The 16,172-nt window shown below is 34.0% G+C and overlaps 1 protein-coding gene across 1 annotated transcript; it reads left to right on the plus strand.

Moving 5' to 3' along the window:
* The first annotated feature begins 7,765 nt into the window (after nt 1–7,765).
* On the plus strand, nt 7,766–11,189 carry LOC139868552 (probable glutathione peroxidase 2). The gene is made up of 6 exons (XM_071856889.1): nt 7,766–7,938; nt 8,306–8,382; nt 9,520–9,581; nt 9,686–9,804; nt 10,651–10,818; nt 10,911–11,189. Exons 1-6 carry the CDS (start codon nt 7,789–7,791, stop codon nt 10,944–10,946), a joined length of 612 nt encoding a protein of 203 aa, XP_071712990.1. The 5' UTR covers nt 7,766–7,788; the 3' UTR covers nt 10,947–11,189.
* Nucleotides 11,190–16,172: the final 4,983 nt, after the last annotated feature.

The raw sequence follows: 16,172 nt of genomic DNA on the forward strand, positions 1-16,172 counted from the left end.
GTGGTCTATTGTTACGATTTGATATATATAGGTTAAACCTATAACTCACCAACATTTTTGTTGACGTTTAAAGCATGTTTATTCTCAGGTGAATATTAAGAGCTTCCGCTGTTGCATACTAAAATAAGGACAAGATTTGGAGTCCATGTTTGTATGATATTGTGTAAAAACTACATTCAAGAAACTGATTTCGATGTAACATATTTGTATTGTAAACCATTATGTAATGGTCGTGTGTAAACAGGATATTTTAGATTATCATTATTTGATAATCTACGTAAAGCTTTTTAAACCTTCATTTATAAAATAAAGGTTATGGTTTGTTTTAAAAATGAATGCAGTCTTTGAAAAACGTCTCATATAGAGGTCAAAACCTCGCAACGAAATTAATTAATATGGAACGTTTTTAATCAATAAGAACGGGACATTTCAGGTATAACCGACCATATATAACTTAAATAACATAAATATAAATGTTAGTGAAGTTAATAAAAGTTAGATTACAGAAATATAATTTTACTTATGATGATAATAATATTTACCTTACTAATAAATAATAGAAGATATCGTTAAAGAATTTCTTACCTTGATTAATGACTTGTGCTTGCTTAGATAAACCTTAATTATGCGGAGCACTTCGTGCTGATAACGTGTTATAATTTAGGAGTTTATGACTATCTTTTAGGCTTGATTCTTGACTACAGACTACTAATATATATTAAAGATGAAAGAAGTGAGTATATAAAATATATTCAAGTAAGAAGTGTATCGAATGTTTACATCTCATGGGTATTTATAATACTATAATTTACTGTACGTTTATCATGCTCATTTGGATTCATATAAAATTGGCAGACACTTTTTCTGGCTTTTATAACAGGATTGAAGTATTTGAGTTTTTTTTTTTTAAGTACATATACACAATTTAACTTATGTGTGTTTTGAAGTTTGCCCAATATTTTAAAACATGTTGCGTATTTTACGAGTGAATGATTATAAACAAATATTGGTTCCCTAAATAAGCTAAATTCCACAAAAAAGTTATGAGTAAATGACATTATATAAAAAAGTTATTTGGCATGTAATTTGTTTTACAAAGTGCTAAGGATGTGTTTCAGCATGTGTGACCATGAAGAGAAATATCATGATTTTATTAATGGGAGTAGTATGGATGTGTTTGCCAAAGCTAAGGATGTATTGGCTAAAATGTATCTCAGCAAGTTTAGTCCAATAAAGAGTCACTAAGGTTGGATGTGTTATAATTCAGTAGGCTTATAACTACCTTTAGTGGTTTGATTCTTGATGTTATAATTCAGTAGGCTTATAACTACCTTTAGTGGTTTGATTCTTGATGTTATAATTCAGTAGGCTTATAACTACCTTTAGTGATTTGATTCTTGATTTAGAATACTAATAATGAAGTGTAAGAACAAAGATGATAATGGAGAGAAAGAAAGAAACACTTTGTAAGTGTGAGAAATGGTGCAAGTTTAATGCTTGCATTCATGAGTATTTATAGCCTAAAATCTCAATATAAAAATACATACTTTGTGTACCAAAATTGACTATATGTATACACCAAAATTGACTATCCATATCTATATTATTATTATTATTATAACACTCCCCCTTGGATAGCAATTTTATTTTTTTGAAGATCAACTATAAATTACTGCCTCGTTAAAAACCTTGCTAAAGAAAACCTTGCTAAAGAAAACCCAGTGGGAAAAAACTTTAGCTAAGGGAAAAAGAGTGCAGCATGGAGTTGACTCCCCCTCAAGTAGACATCGCTTCAGCTGTTACATCTTTTGAACATGTCTCATGCCAATGTTATGAACGTGTGTTCTGAAAATAGCAGTTGGAAGTGCTTTCGTGAAAAGATCAGCAGAGTTTTTGCTAGATTGCACATATCTCATTTCAATCTGGTTGTCCTTAATGAGATTTTGAGTGTATGAGAAGAATCTAGGTGGTATGTGTTTTGTTCGGTCACTTTTGATATACCCTTCTTTCATCTGTGCTATGCAAGCTGCATTATCTTCATAGATAGTTGTTGGACTTTTATCGCGTTCTAGTCCACAAGAATCAGTAATGAGTTGTGTCATTGATCTCAACCAAAAACATTCTCGAGTAGCTTCATGTAATGCAATCACTTCGGCATGATTTGACGATGTAGCAACAAGTGTTTGTTTTTGAGAACGCCATGATATTGCAGTACCTCCATTTAGGAATACATATCCAGTTTGAGATTTAGCTTTATGTGGATCAGATAAATAACCTGCATCTGCATAACCAACCAAATCTTGTTTTGATTCGTTAGAATAAAATAATCCTAAATCAGTAGTTCCTCGAAGGTATCGAAATATGTGTTTGATCCCATTCCAGTGTCTTTTGGTAGGAGCAGAGCTGAACCTTGCCAACAAATTAACTGCAAAAGAAATGTCAGGTCTTGTACAATTTGTAAGATACATAAGAGCTCCAATTGCACTAAGATATGGTACTTCTGGTCCAAGAATGTCTTCTTGATCTTCACATGGACGAAATGGATCAGCTTCAACATTGAGTGATCTAACAACCATAGGAGTACTTAATGGTTTTGCCTTGTCCATATTGAAACGTTTCAAAATCTTTTCAGTATATGTTGTTTGATGTACAAGTAAACCATTAGGCATATGCTCAATTTGTAAACCAAGGCAATACTTGGTTTTTCCGAGATCTTTCATTTCAAATTCTTTCTTTAGAAGTTGAATGGCTTCATAGATCTCTTTATTTGTACCTATGATGTTAAGATCATCAACATAAACAGCTATGATCACATATCCGGATGTTGTTTTCTTAATGAAAACACAAGGGCAAGTAAGGTTATTTGTATACCCTTTGCTTATCAAGTAATCACTTAATCGGTTATACCACATACGTCCCGATTGTTTTAACCCATATAAAGATCTTTGTAATTTAATCGAATACATTTCTTTGGGTTTTGCATTTGATGCTTCTGGTACCTTAAATCCTTCAGGTAACTTCATATATATATCACTATCAAGTGATCCATATAGATAAGCAGTCACAACATCCATGAGATGCATTTCTAAATTTTTAGAAACTGCCAGACTGATTAAGTACCTAAAAGTAATTGCATCCATAACAGGAGAATAAGTTTCTTCATAATCAATTCCCGGTCTTTGAGAAAAACCTTGAGCTACAAGTCTAGCTTTATACCTTGTAACTTCATTTTTCTCATTTCTTTTTCGGACAAAAATCCATCTGTATCCTACAGGTTTCACATCTTTAGGAGTGAGAATGATGGATCCGAAAACTTTTCTTTTATTGAGTGATTCTAATTCAGCTCGTATTGCTTCTTTCCATTGAGCCCAATCATGTCTATTTTGACATTCAACCATAGATGTTGGTTCTGGATCATCATCATTATTCATGATGTCATATGCAACATTAAATGAAAATTTCTCATCAAGATTTTTCATTTCATTTCGGTTCCATAATATTTTTGAATATGCATAATTGATTGCAATTTCTGTATTGACATCATCAATCTCCTCTGCAGTAGGAGTACTGATTTGTGGTTCTTCTTGAACACTTTCTTTTACTTCATTATCAGCTGATTTTCTTTTTCGAGGATTTTTATCCTTTGAACCGATTGGTCTTCCACGTTTCTGACGTGGCAAAGATTCATGAGTGACGTTATTGCCAGCTTTTGGAATTTCAATTCGAGCTGGAGTATTTACTGCTGGTATATATGATTTTGTCACCGTTTTTGTATCTGTAAATGCATCAGGCAATTGATTTGCAAGTTCTTGTATATGCATTATCTTTTGAACTTCTGTCTCGCATTCTTTTGTGCGAGGATCAAGATACTTTAATTGAGGTTCACACCATGAAACATCATTTTCTTTATTTTTCATTTCTCCCCCTAATCTAGGGAACAATGTTTCATTAAAATGACAATCAGCAAAACGTGCTGTAAAAACGTCACCTGTCATAGGTTCAATATACCTTAATATTGAAGATGTTTCATATCCAACATATATTCCCAACCTCCTTTGAGGACCCATTTTTGTACGTTGTGGTGTCGCAATTGGAACATACACTGCACAACCAAATGTTCTAAGATGGGAAATATTTGGCTCTTGACCAAAAGCAAGTTGTAGGGGGGAATATTTATGACTTGCACTTGGTCTGATGCGAATCAATGCAGCAGCATGTAAAATTGCATGACCCCATATAGATACAGGGAGTTTTGTTCTCATTATCAATGGTCTAGCGATTAACTGTAAACGTTTAATCAATGACTCGGCTAAACCATTTTGTGTATGCACATGAGCAACAGAATGTTCAACAACAATTCCTATAGACATGCAATAGTCATTAAATGCTTGAGATGTAAATTCACCAGCATTATCAAGTCTCACCCTTTTAATGGTGTAATCAGGAAAATGAGCTCTCAATTTAATAATTTGGGCAAGAAATTTTGCAAATGCCACATTACGGCTTGATAACAGACAAACATGAGACCATCTGCTAGATGCGTCTATTAGAACCATGAAATATCTAAATGGTCCACATGGTGGATGAATTGGTCCACATATATCACCTTGAATTCTTTCAAGAAACATTGGTGATTCTTTCTCAACCTTAAGTGGTGAGGGTCTAGTTATCAATTTTCCAAGAGAGCAAGATGTACATGGAACCATTGTATCATGATGGATTTTTCTATCCTTTAGTGGATGTCCATGAGTACATTCAATAATCCTTTTCATCATTGTTGATCATGGATGGCCTAATCTGTTATGCCATAAACTGAATACACCAGGATCAATATATTTTTCGTTAACTACCATATGTATTTCTGGTACATTTATATGTGTATAATGTAATCCAGAACTAAGTCTTGGCAGTTTTTCAACCACATGACTCTTGTCAGTGATACTTAAATATTTCTCATTTTCTGTTGTCACTGACTGATAATCATACCCGTTAAGGTATATGTCGGAGAAACTCAATAAATTTCTGCTTGACTTGGGAGAAAATAAGGCATCATTTATTAAAAATTTTGTACCATTTGGTAGTATGAAATTTGCCTTTCCTATCCCTTTTATCAAGTTAGCAGGTCCTGATATTGTATGTATAGTTCCTTCCGTTGGTTTTAGATCAATAAAATATTTCTCGGATTTAAGTATAGTGTGTGTAGTTCCACTGTCTGCTATACAGAGATCTCCACCACTTGATTGATGTTGTATTCCAGCAAAATTCATATTGAACTTCATATATAAGAAATAAATAGTGAGTACATTAATATTACACAATATTTTAAACGCAAATAGATAGTACTGAAACATTTAGCAAACATAATGACAAAGACAGACGATATTAAATCGTTTATTTTTCAAAAGACACACAACTTAAACATTCAAGAAATCTTCATATAAATCAGATGGTTTCTCAGTGACTGTTGGATCAATATTATCCACAAAATTTACTTCCTTTTCTTTACCTTTCAGCGAATCCTGATACATCTTAACAAGATGTTTAGATGTTCGGCAAGTATTAGTCCAGTGGCCCATTCTACCACATCTGTAGCAAGATTCTTCAGAATTTTTAGAAGAATTTTCTTCAACATCTTGTTTAATGGGCTTGTTTTGTGGTTGATATTTATATTTTCGTGGATTACTATTTCTTTGACCACCACGGCCACGACCACGACCACGTCCACGCCCATTACCATTACCATAAGGATGGTTTCTACCATAGTTATGGCTTTTGGCATGATGATGGTGATGGTTATTATAACCACGACCTTGCCCGCGTCCTTGTCCCTGTTTATAATTATTTGCAGTATTTGCTTCAGGGATTGCAAGTGTACCAGTAGGACGGGATTGCTGATTTTTCATTAATAGCTCATCATTTTGCTCTGCAACTAAGAGATATGAATTAAGTTCAGGATATGTTTTGAACTTTAGCATTCTCAAATTTCTTTGCACTGTGATGTTTGCAGCATTCATTGTGGAGAAAGTTTTCTCCATCATGTCTGCATCACTAATTTCATGTCCACAGAATTTAAGTTGTGAACATGTATTATACAGAGCTGAGCTGTATTCATTTACTTTCTTAAAGTCTTGGAACCTTAATGTTCTCCATTGTTCCATTGCAGCTGGAAGTAAAATTTCTCTTTGATTATTGAATCTGCTTTTGAGACCTTCCCATAAAACATGGGGATCTTCTACAGTCACATAATTATTTTGTAAGCATTCATCAATATGTTGATGAATAAAGCAACATGCCGTAGCTTGTTCTTTTTCAGAACAAGTGTTGTTTTCATTTATGGTTTCAAGAATGCCCATTGATTTAAGATGCATTTTTACTTTTATAACCCATGGCATGTAGTTGTTTCCAGTTGATTCTAAAGGAGTAAATTTAAGCTTTTCCAGATTCGACATTTTCTATTATCAAAAATTAAAACAAACATCATGATAAATTAGAGTCAATTTATATTCATAAGTATATAAACATTAAACATAAATTTAATATAACATAAATGATAAGTAGGTGACAGTGTCGACCATGTGTAAGCAATCATAAATAAATGTTATATAACAAAAATATAAATATTAGTAAACATAAATGAAAATTTGGCGACAGTGTCGACCATATATTTTTTCAGGTGGTATAACCGACCTATATCATTCTGGTGGTATAACCGACCATATATCATTCTGGTGGTATAACCGATCATATATCATTTTGGTGGTATAACCGACCATATATCATTTTGGTGGCAGAGCCAACCATATTTAGTATTAAGATTATCGTGCTGATAACGTGTTATAATTCAGTAGGCTTATAACTACCTTTAGTGGTTTGATTCTTGATGTTATAATTCAGTAGGCTTATAACTACCTTTAGTGGTTTGATTCTTGATGTTATAATTCAGTAGGCTTATAACTACCTTTAGTGATTTGATTCTTGATTTAGAATACTAATAATGAAGTGTAAGAACAAAGATGATAATGGAGAGAAAGAAAGAAACACTTTGTAAGTGTGAGAAATGGTGCAAGTTTAATGCTTGCATTCATGAGTATTTATAGCCTAAAATCTCAATATAAAAATACATACTTTGTGTACCAAAATTGACTATATGTATACACCAAAATTGACTATCCATATCTATATTATTATTATTATTATAACAGGATGTGAATTTTGTTGCTATTTTTTGGTCAGTATTTTTGTGTCCGAAGTTATTCCTTTCTGCTTTAGTTGGCACGTTTTAAAAGAAATGAGATGCTAATTTGCTTTTGATTGTTAAACATTGTGTTTATATGGACTAATGAATAAATTGAATATTCCAATGTCATTTTTTTAATTTATGTTAAATTATTTCATTTAAATAACCTCGTAAATTCACAGATTTTTTAACTAATATTAACAAAATTTGAAACCAACCATGTTAAAAATAAAATTTAGCCCGTCAATAAATAAAGGGAAAGGTCCTGTTCAAAATAAAAGTAGGTTCCTAAATCAAAGGTAATCTGTTTTTTATAGTAAAGAATATATACGGAGTAACATATTTTATGAGTACACATTAAAACATGAAAGAATATAATATTATGCATACGGCGTTAGTCGTTACGAACACACGAATTGACTTTCAACAGAATTATTATTGTCTTATTGTTAAAAATATAATATAATACAATATAATATATGAAATATCTAAAAAATTAAATTAGTTTTAATAATTTCTATATATATAAAACGCTTACGGATCAACGATCGATGGCGTCAAAAATTGTCACAAATTTGACATCTTTAATCCTTGTGGGTCTCTCCATTTTCTTCTTTTACAGACACCCGTCTACCTCTTCTTTTATCACTCTAAACATGGCTCAAGAAACCCCAAAATCCGTTCATGATTTCACCGTTAAGGTAATCATCATTCTGTTTTTGAAGATTCTGTTAATGGGTTGCTCTAAATTTATAATTTTGATTCTGGCTTTTTGTTGGGTTTTAATTTTTCTAATGAGTAATTGAGTATATCAACTGATCAACCAATTTTGAACTTGTAGTTCTGAATCTAGGTCAACGTGACTAAATTTGAAAATGAAAATTGACAGTGGATTACTTGAAATTTTACGATTATATGATAGTAATTTGATCTGTATAACAGATTCATGATTCAGTGAATATGTTTTTTTTTTTTTTTTAATGTGATTTACTTGGTTTGACCTGTAAAAAGTCCAAGTTTGACTTTTTTAGTATTTGTTGTTTCTTACTAAATTGATTGATTTTTCAGGATATCAATGGAAATGAGGTTTCCTTGAGCTCTTACAAGGGGAAGGTTCTTTTGATTGTGAATGTTGCATCTAAGTGGTAAATAAGTTCATTTGTTGTTCCAAATATATGTTTTTTATTTATTATTTATTTTTTATTTTTATATGAATATATGAATAGCTGTTCCAAATATATGTTAATACTTCATTTATTTGAAGACACATACTTTTATAAATATGTTTGTTGAAGTAGAGTTTATTGTTTTGAAACTTGTTACTATCCATTACAATAAGGTAAATGGTAGAAAAAGTTACACACTTTTAGCAAATATCGAGCGTTGGTTATTCAACTTCCTCTTGATCAGTTTAATGTATCTGAGCTTTTCTCATCACAATAACATGTTTTTTTTTTTTTTTACCCTTTGAATGCAACAGAATCAAATTTTACGTTAAAAAATAAATAAAAACCGTACATGGTTGAATCTGATAAGAAAGGTTCCTTATTCTGGTTCTGATATATTACAAAATAAAAGTAAAAACGGCAATAAATTATTTTAATCGATATTTTAAAAATAAGTACTGAGAAATTTGATGAAGTTGGTGTCTTTTTGTGCCATTCACCTGAATATAAAATTTCTTATTGTGCTGTTTGATTGATGTAAAAGTTTTTGTTAGAAGTCTTTATGCTGTTTACCAAATCATGCTAATAAGAACTTTGTTTGGTATTGTAAACATCTGGATTCTGGGTACGTAAATGATGTATGAAAAGTTGAAGTAGATCTTATTTTGATTTATAATTAATGAGTTTATCGCAAAACCATTATGATCACAACTTCGATTTTAAAAGAATCCACACATTTGCATCATGTTTTAGTTTGAAATTGACAAGACTTGGTTTCTTTTTGTGTAGAAAAATAGATAGATTGATTATTATGTTAAGCTATATTTTGGATATAGAAAACGTTGAAAATCATGTCGAATTCTGACCTTCACTGGTCAAGAAGTATTGATATGATTCTGTAATGTTGACTTTTATTTTTCATCATTCGAACGTTAACTTTAATCATTGGACTGAGGGAGTATAAGGTCTGAGTAGTAACATTTCTGTAGATAACTAGATTGATGATGTTATGAAAATTTGTTTTTGGCTGGAATAATAACTCGATTCTTACAAAATTATAACCAATTTTTGCTATTTGTCTATTTTCAAATTAACCTCTTTTAAATATATTTACAGTGGATTAACAGAGTCAAATTACAAGGAGCTGAATATATTGTACCAAAAATACAAAGATCAAGGTATGTTTCTTATAACGTGCAGAACTCACATTCATATTCAGTTATACGGTTTTACCTTTTAGATTTTTTGGTAATTAGTTATGTGATGTTTAATTTCTTGGCAGATTTTGAAATTTTGGCTTTTCCGTGTAACCAATTTCTTAGGCAAGAGCCAGGAACAAATGAAGAAATTCAGGAAACCGTATGCACGAGGTTCAAAGCTGAGTTCCCGATATTTGATAAGGTTATCTTTGATGCCTTAATTTTCATGCTAAGTGCTTGCTACTAATTATCTATCAAATTAGGAATGCACGAATAGGTTTCTTAAGTTTAGGGGTGCGGGTGCATGCAAACTCAAGTTGCGATAACCGGTTTTGAGTGATTGAATAGAACCGATTATGATTCATATAGTACTCCCTCCATATGAAAATTATTGTCCTGTTTTGACTTTGAAAGTTTTTCTCCTTCAACTTTGATCCATTGATGTAATTTTCATCAATCATCAAATATTATAGAACACAAACGAAGATAATTTAAAGTCAAAGTTGGAAAGAAAGACTTTTATAAGTCAATCCATGACAATAATTCTGGGACGGATGGAGTATGATTCATGACGATAATAATCATTAGATTTAGAATAATAAGGCATAATCATTAGATATTAGAATAATTAGGCATAATCACTGGGCCTTATCTACTTATCTTTAATCTTTCTATTCTGATTATGTTTAAAACGCATGTCCAAAAACCCTCCTTTGTTGAAGTTTACAATCTAATGCAAGTATTCATATCCACACATGTTCGGTTAAGGTAATGTTTGATTATTACTCAAAGAGCGTGTTATACCCTTTCATTATGAAATGAGCGACATTATTATTCAAACCATGGCTTTCATATGTAAGTCAAAGTAACAAAGACTCAGAGATAATATAGTCTTTAGTGCTGAAATTGTCTTCAAAAAGTTACTGTAAGAAATAATTAAATTTTTGCCATTATTATGAATAATCCAGAAGGAAAATTGTTGCAATTTTTAACTTACAAAGGGAGATATTTGTAAACGTAAAATGGAAGTGTTGTTGGATCGGTGCAGATTGATGTAAACGGATATAATGCAGCACCCCTCTACCAATATCTAAAATCAGAGAAAGCTGGTTTCTTGGTGAATGGTATCAAGTGGAACTTTACCAAGTTCTTGGTTAACAAAGAAGGAAAAGTGATAGAACGGTATGGTCCTCGGACCCCACCTCTCGAATTCGAGGTTAGTTTAAAAGAAACATAATAATCGTCAGACTATTACACTTTTTAAAAAGTTGGGTTGCTGATGTAGTGAATTTCTTTAAATCTAAACAGAAAGATATTCAGAATCTGTTGAGTTCATCTTTTTGAGATACAAGGTGTGTTGTTTATTTATAGCCATGAAAGTGTTTAAAGCAATTAACTTTATTTTGTTATGAATAATTTTATATAATTGCAGGAGATGATGGGCAATGGAGTATCTTCAATGAAGGTCTACTAGTGATGCTTTTATTGTACTTTGTGGTTATGTGTCTGTAGTTGGTTAAATAAGCACTACTGCTTCTTTACTCTTATACTTGAATGAAAGCGATATTATACTATCTATATTCTATATTCTATATTAATTAATATATAAAATTCCCATCTCCTAAAACTGTATAATTCTAAAGGGTAAGGATATATACACAACCAAATTTTAGCCATACACAATTGAATATGTTTTACTCTGTTGTTGTACCGTACAATTTCATGAACCATGTTTGGTTGTGTACAGTTAAAAAGTGGTTGTGTATGGATCACTGCTCTATTCTGAATTGAATGTTGCCTAGAAGGCCTTAAAATTTGTGGCCAAGACACCACTACTGAGTTTGTATAAGCATTTGTCGTTGTCGGGTAGTCTTAACGCGAAAATCTTATCAAAAGATAAAAACCAGTTATGATTTTGTGTGTTATGAGTATTTTAGGTGTTAATAAGTTGAGGTGGACAGGAGGTGCGTTACTTTTGGTGTGTTTGGGTACCTTTAGACTTTAACTATGAGAAAAGAAAAAAAAACATGATATTATCCAACCAAATTAGTAAGTCCTTGTTGCATAAGCACTCAACCAAGAAACGTCAGTAAAACATTAGTCCAAACTCAATTATCAGTACTTGTCACGAAGAAAGCATGAGAGTATCATTCGGGTATTTTCTAGCACTCGAAAGTCACTTGACATAATCCAAATCAAGCAATCTGGGCCAGAAACATAACGAAAGCCGGTTCACTTGACATAGCAGCACTTTAGTTCACCCATCTCAAAACATTAATTTTCTTCAAAAGACTTGCTGATACGAGTCATATTTTACATTATGCTTTTAATAATAAACCAAGTTGTGTGCTTAACATGTATATGGTTGTATACAAATATGAAAGGCTACTCAAGAAGAATTCTTATTTCTTTTTTTCTTTTTTTTTTAAAGGGTTTCACCCGGTTAATATTATTTTAAAAAATAATAAAAAATACAAAGAAGCACAACGACCACAAGCGCACATTGCGGCCTCACAAATAACCAAAAAACCTTGCTAGAACCTACTTACAGGACTAGCCAAGCCACAACCACTTACGACACCTACAACAGGACATCAACAACTAAAAAAAAAAAGACTACCAAATTACAGCCAACCCGATTTCATACCAAACGGGGACGAAGTCTTAGTAGCGTTTTTCTCTGCCATGAACATGGCAGTTTCGTTATCATCAGGTTCTATATCGCTCAGCTCATCCACAAGAGATCCAAACGAATTCGGAATATTCAATTGTTTATCCTTACTTGTCCCAGTTTCCGATATCTTTTTAGTTTCCTTGTGTATCACCTTCGGGCGGTAAATCATTTTTTGTTTGGGCTGACCCACAACAAACTTCCCATTGTTTCCTTGTTTCTGAACTACGGTTGCAGCACCTTTGTCTTTCTTTTTGGTAACCTCTTGGAAACCATCAGCATCCATTTGTTTTTGTTTGTTATCATCCTCCATCACCTTCGGATAGGCCTTAGGGCATTGAATATCTGTATGACCATAAACTTTACAACACGAGCACCGCGGTGGTTTCCATTCATATTCTACACGCACCAAATCAATAGTATGACCATGACCGTTGATATTAGGAGTACCAACACTCATCTCTTCCTTTAAGTCTTCCTCCGCAGACACTTCAACCATTGCCCGAGCATAGTTTGGCCGCCCCCATGATTCCACACACATAGTGCTAGTATAGGAGTCTAGCATCATGGGAGTCCCAATTTTTGAAGCAATCACACTCAAACCATCCTCAGTAAATCCGGCAAGAGGAACATCATACAGTTTAACCCAAATAGGAATTCGATTCAGATCCTCTTTCGTAAGAGAAATTGATGGAGACCATTTATTAAGAATAACAGGTATCGTACGAATCATCCAAGGACCATTTTCCAAAGCTTCCAACATGCCTCTTTCAGTAGCAAACTTGAAGAAAAAGAATCCCTTTGAGTTCATCATCGTTTTCTCAATCCCGTATTTCTTCCATACTGACATCACATACTTATGCACAACCGGGTACGCGATTCTTTTCCCAAGAAAATATCCATATAAAGTATTGTTGTATCTCTCTGACACCTCCTTCACCGAAGACAGCGGCAGAAGAACATCAATACCATCCTCCAGATTCATAGGTGTATCCACCTTACGAAAGTTGACCTTTTTATTCACCACATTACCACTCACAGCTTTTACATATGAAACTTTGGGGATCTCAACATGTGGCTTATCACCCACATCAGTAGAAGAAATCCCATTTAGACATGGTGAAACATTCCCACTGTTTACCAAACCAATCGGAATAGCAGTATTTGAAGTAAACATATATTGATCATTAAGATTACCTGACCCATACACATCATACTTCTTTGTATCAGACTTTCGTCCCTCCTTCTTTTCTTCATCCGATGATTCAACGACAGTATGAACACTAGCGACCTCATCTTCAACCCGTAGATCCTCATCTAAAAGAGTGTTATCCTGCGTCTTTTTCAAGACCTCATCTGTTGGTGTGCGCATACGATCCATACCCAAATTTGAATCATTCAAGAGGCCCTTCTCAATAGGATCTGGGTCATCTTGTCCCCTCCTCTTTTCCGACTCGGAAGAGGAGTGTGTATCATCCTCCTTATCAAGCCGCAAATTCGAGATTGTAGTCCCCGTATTCGTCTCCTTTTTCTTTTTCTTTCCCCTCGAATTCCTGCCCATAGCCTTCAACAATGGTGTGGATAACCAATACGTGAATGATAGAACAATTAGAATTCTTATTTCTCATTGACTGCAATTTGAGCATTTTTAGAAATGCAGACTTCTAATCATGCGCATATTCGTGCATACGCATTTCGCGTATCGAACATAAATGTGTAGTTAGGACAGGATTAATCTTGAGTGCAAGGTATGAGTGATTAAGGACAACGTGGCTTCAATCACAGGTCCGGTTTACCGTGAATAACCCTCATTGAGATGATGATCTACGAAAGGGTGATTGAAACCAGTCCACCATTGATGGCACTTTCCTTAACAATGGCCACTAGGGTGGTTGCATAGGGTTTGTGTTCAAAGAACATACCTGTTACCGTAAGCTTATTTCCTGAATGTAATCAAGATTCGAGTTATATAGAAAACATCGTTTTTAAATGAACTTGGTTAGGGTCGTATTTATAGTGAAACGCTAACCCTAGATATCCTTTAATTCGTTCTAGATCCTTCCCGAATAATAACCATAAATAAAGAAATTATAGTTAGGAAAGGATCATGATTTAATTAAGGATAAGACTGTTTTCGTATGCGCCAAGCAAAGCTGTATGGCAAGCCTCTTAATACATGCGTGATCACTTAAATAAACGTGTGCTCAGCACGTGATATGCACGAGCGCTATGTGCGGAGGCACGCGTATCATTAAGTCCCCCAGTTTGATGTTATGTGCACGCCCTAGAGCGCATAACATTAAACTCTACAAGAAATAGTGTCGGCAATTAAACCCCTAAATATTTACACAAAATATCTTAGGATAAAATCAATTAACCAAGATTCGTAATCTGTTTAGCATTAATTGTTGAGCATACGCTTTCAATCAAACGTCTGCTAATGATGACTTTTGGAAACGGCAGCGGGACAGTTAATGATGACAGAGTGTCAAATCACAATTGCATAGTCACTAGGGTTTGCTATCGTGCACTGTGTCATTTCACCCCATTCGTTATGATTTTGACACGTGTATGGCTATGCGTTCGACCCCCAATTTTCAGAGCCCAAATTCTAGTTTATAAATAGGATCATTTTTACCATAAATGATGAAATATTCAAATTCTACTTTTCTCTTTTCGCTCCTCATGGTTTTCCGATCAAGAATTCCAGCAACACTCATTATTATTCAGGTTCGGTCCTTGTTACGTTCACTATTTTAAATCATGTTATCTAATGATACCGCAACCCGCATGCGCAGACCATCCGTATGCGGGCACTCGCTAGCATGCGTATGCGTGTACCTTGTATGCGGTATGCGGCATGCGGTGATGTATCCAATGCCTTGGTTCCCGGTACGGCGGTTACTTGGTCATCAAGTCAATTCTTTTCATAATTATATCCGTGATTCGGGGGAGTTAGTTATGGACGAGATTATCATTATCTTGGATAGTTCTAGACTTAAGGTTTGCCTATATATATAAACCCTAATTATCATTCTAGGGATAACCAACATTACGTAACCACCACCTACTACACATCCTACGTAGCAAGCTATCATCGTTCATCTTCTCAAGGTTAACAGGTTAGTTTCTTATTAGCTAGCACCTACAACCTTTCTAGGGGCCTTCTAATCAACGACCGTTATCGAAGGTGGACTTAATCACTTGGCCACCCCGTCGACATCATCATGTCGGCCAGGGTTATTCACGGTAGCCGGACCGGAGAGCCTTGTTCTAAGATCCTTAAACCCCCCCTTTTTTATGTATTGAACAGGCATATAGACCATATGGAAAATATATGCATGATCAAGTGGTGCTTTCATTGAGAGTCGAACTTATTCAAGGCATGTTTAATTGTTTTTTCTTTTAGAAAGTTTTGAATTATAAGGCTCATTATTCACAAAATTTCTGAATTTTTTGTCTCTTTAACAGTATCATGACTTCCGGGGACTCATCGGAACATACTCAAACGGACAATCAAAACACGACGTCTGGTAATCAGCAGACGCAAGCTATGACTACGGGGGCGGGATATACGCCTTACCCTCCACCAGTGTCCGGTGAGCCTTTCCAAAGGTACAAGCCGATATATCCGGATGGAATTACACCGCCAAAGGCAAACTCACCAGTCACAACCACGCGGCTGGATTTTTCCTCGGTGGACCCAAGGGTCATCTTGGTACGCACTAGCGGTAAAACAGTAGGTCCGCATGTGGTATGCTGCGGCCAGATTTTAATGACCCGTCCTAATCCATCAGGACGAATACATTACATTTGGTTACATTGCGAGGTACTTGACCTCTATATGATACAATTTTACAAACATTGCATTCATTTTTAAAAGACAAACTTTCATTTCA

The sequence above is a fragment of the Rutidosis leptorrhynchoides genome, chromosome 1, assembly GCF_046630445.1.
Source record: "Rutidosis leptorrhynchoides isolate AG116_Rl617_1_P2 chromosome 1, CSIRO_AGI_Rlap_v1, whole genome shotgun sequence".
NCBI lineage: Eukaryota > Viridiplantae > Streptophyta > Magnoliopsida > Asterales > Asteraceae > Rutidosis > Rutidosis leptorrhynchoides.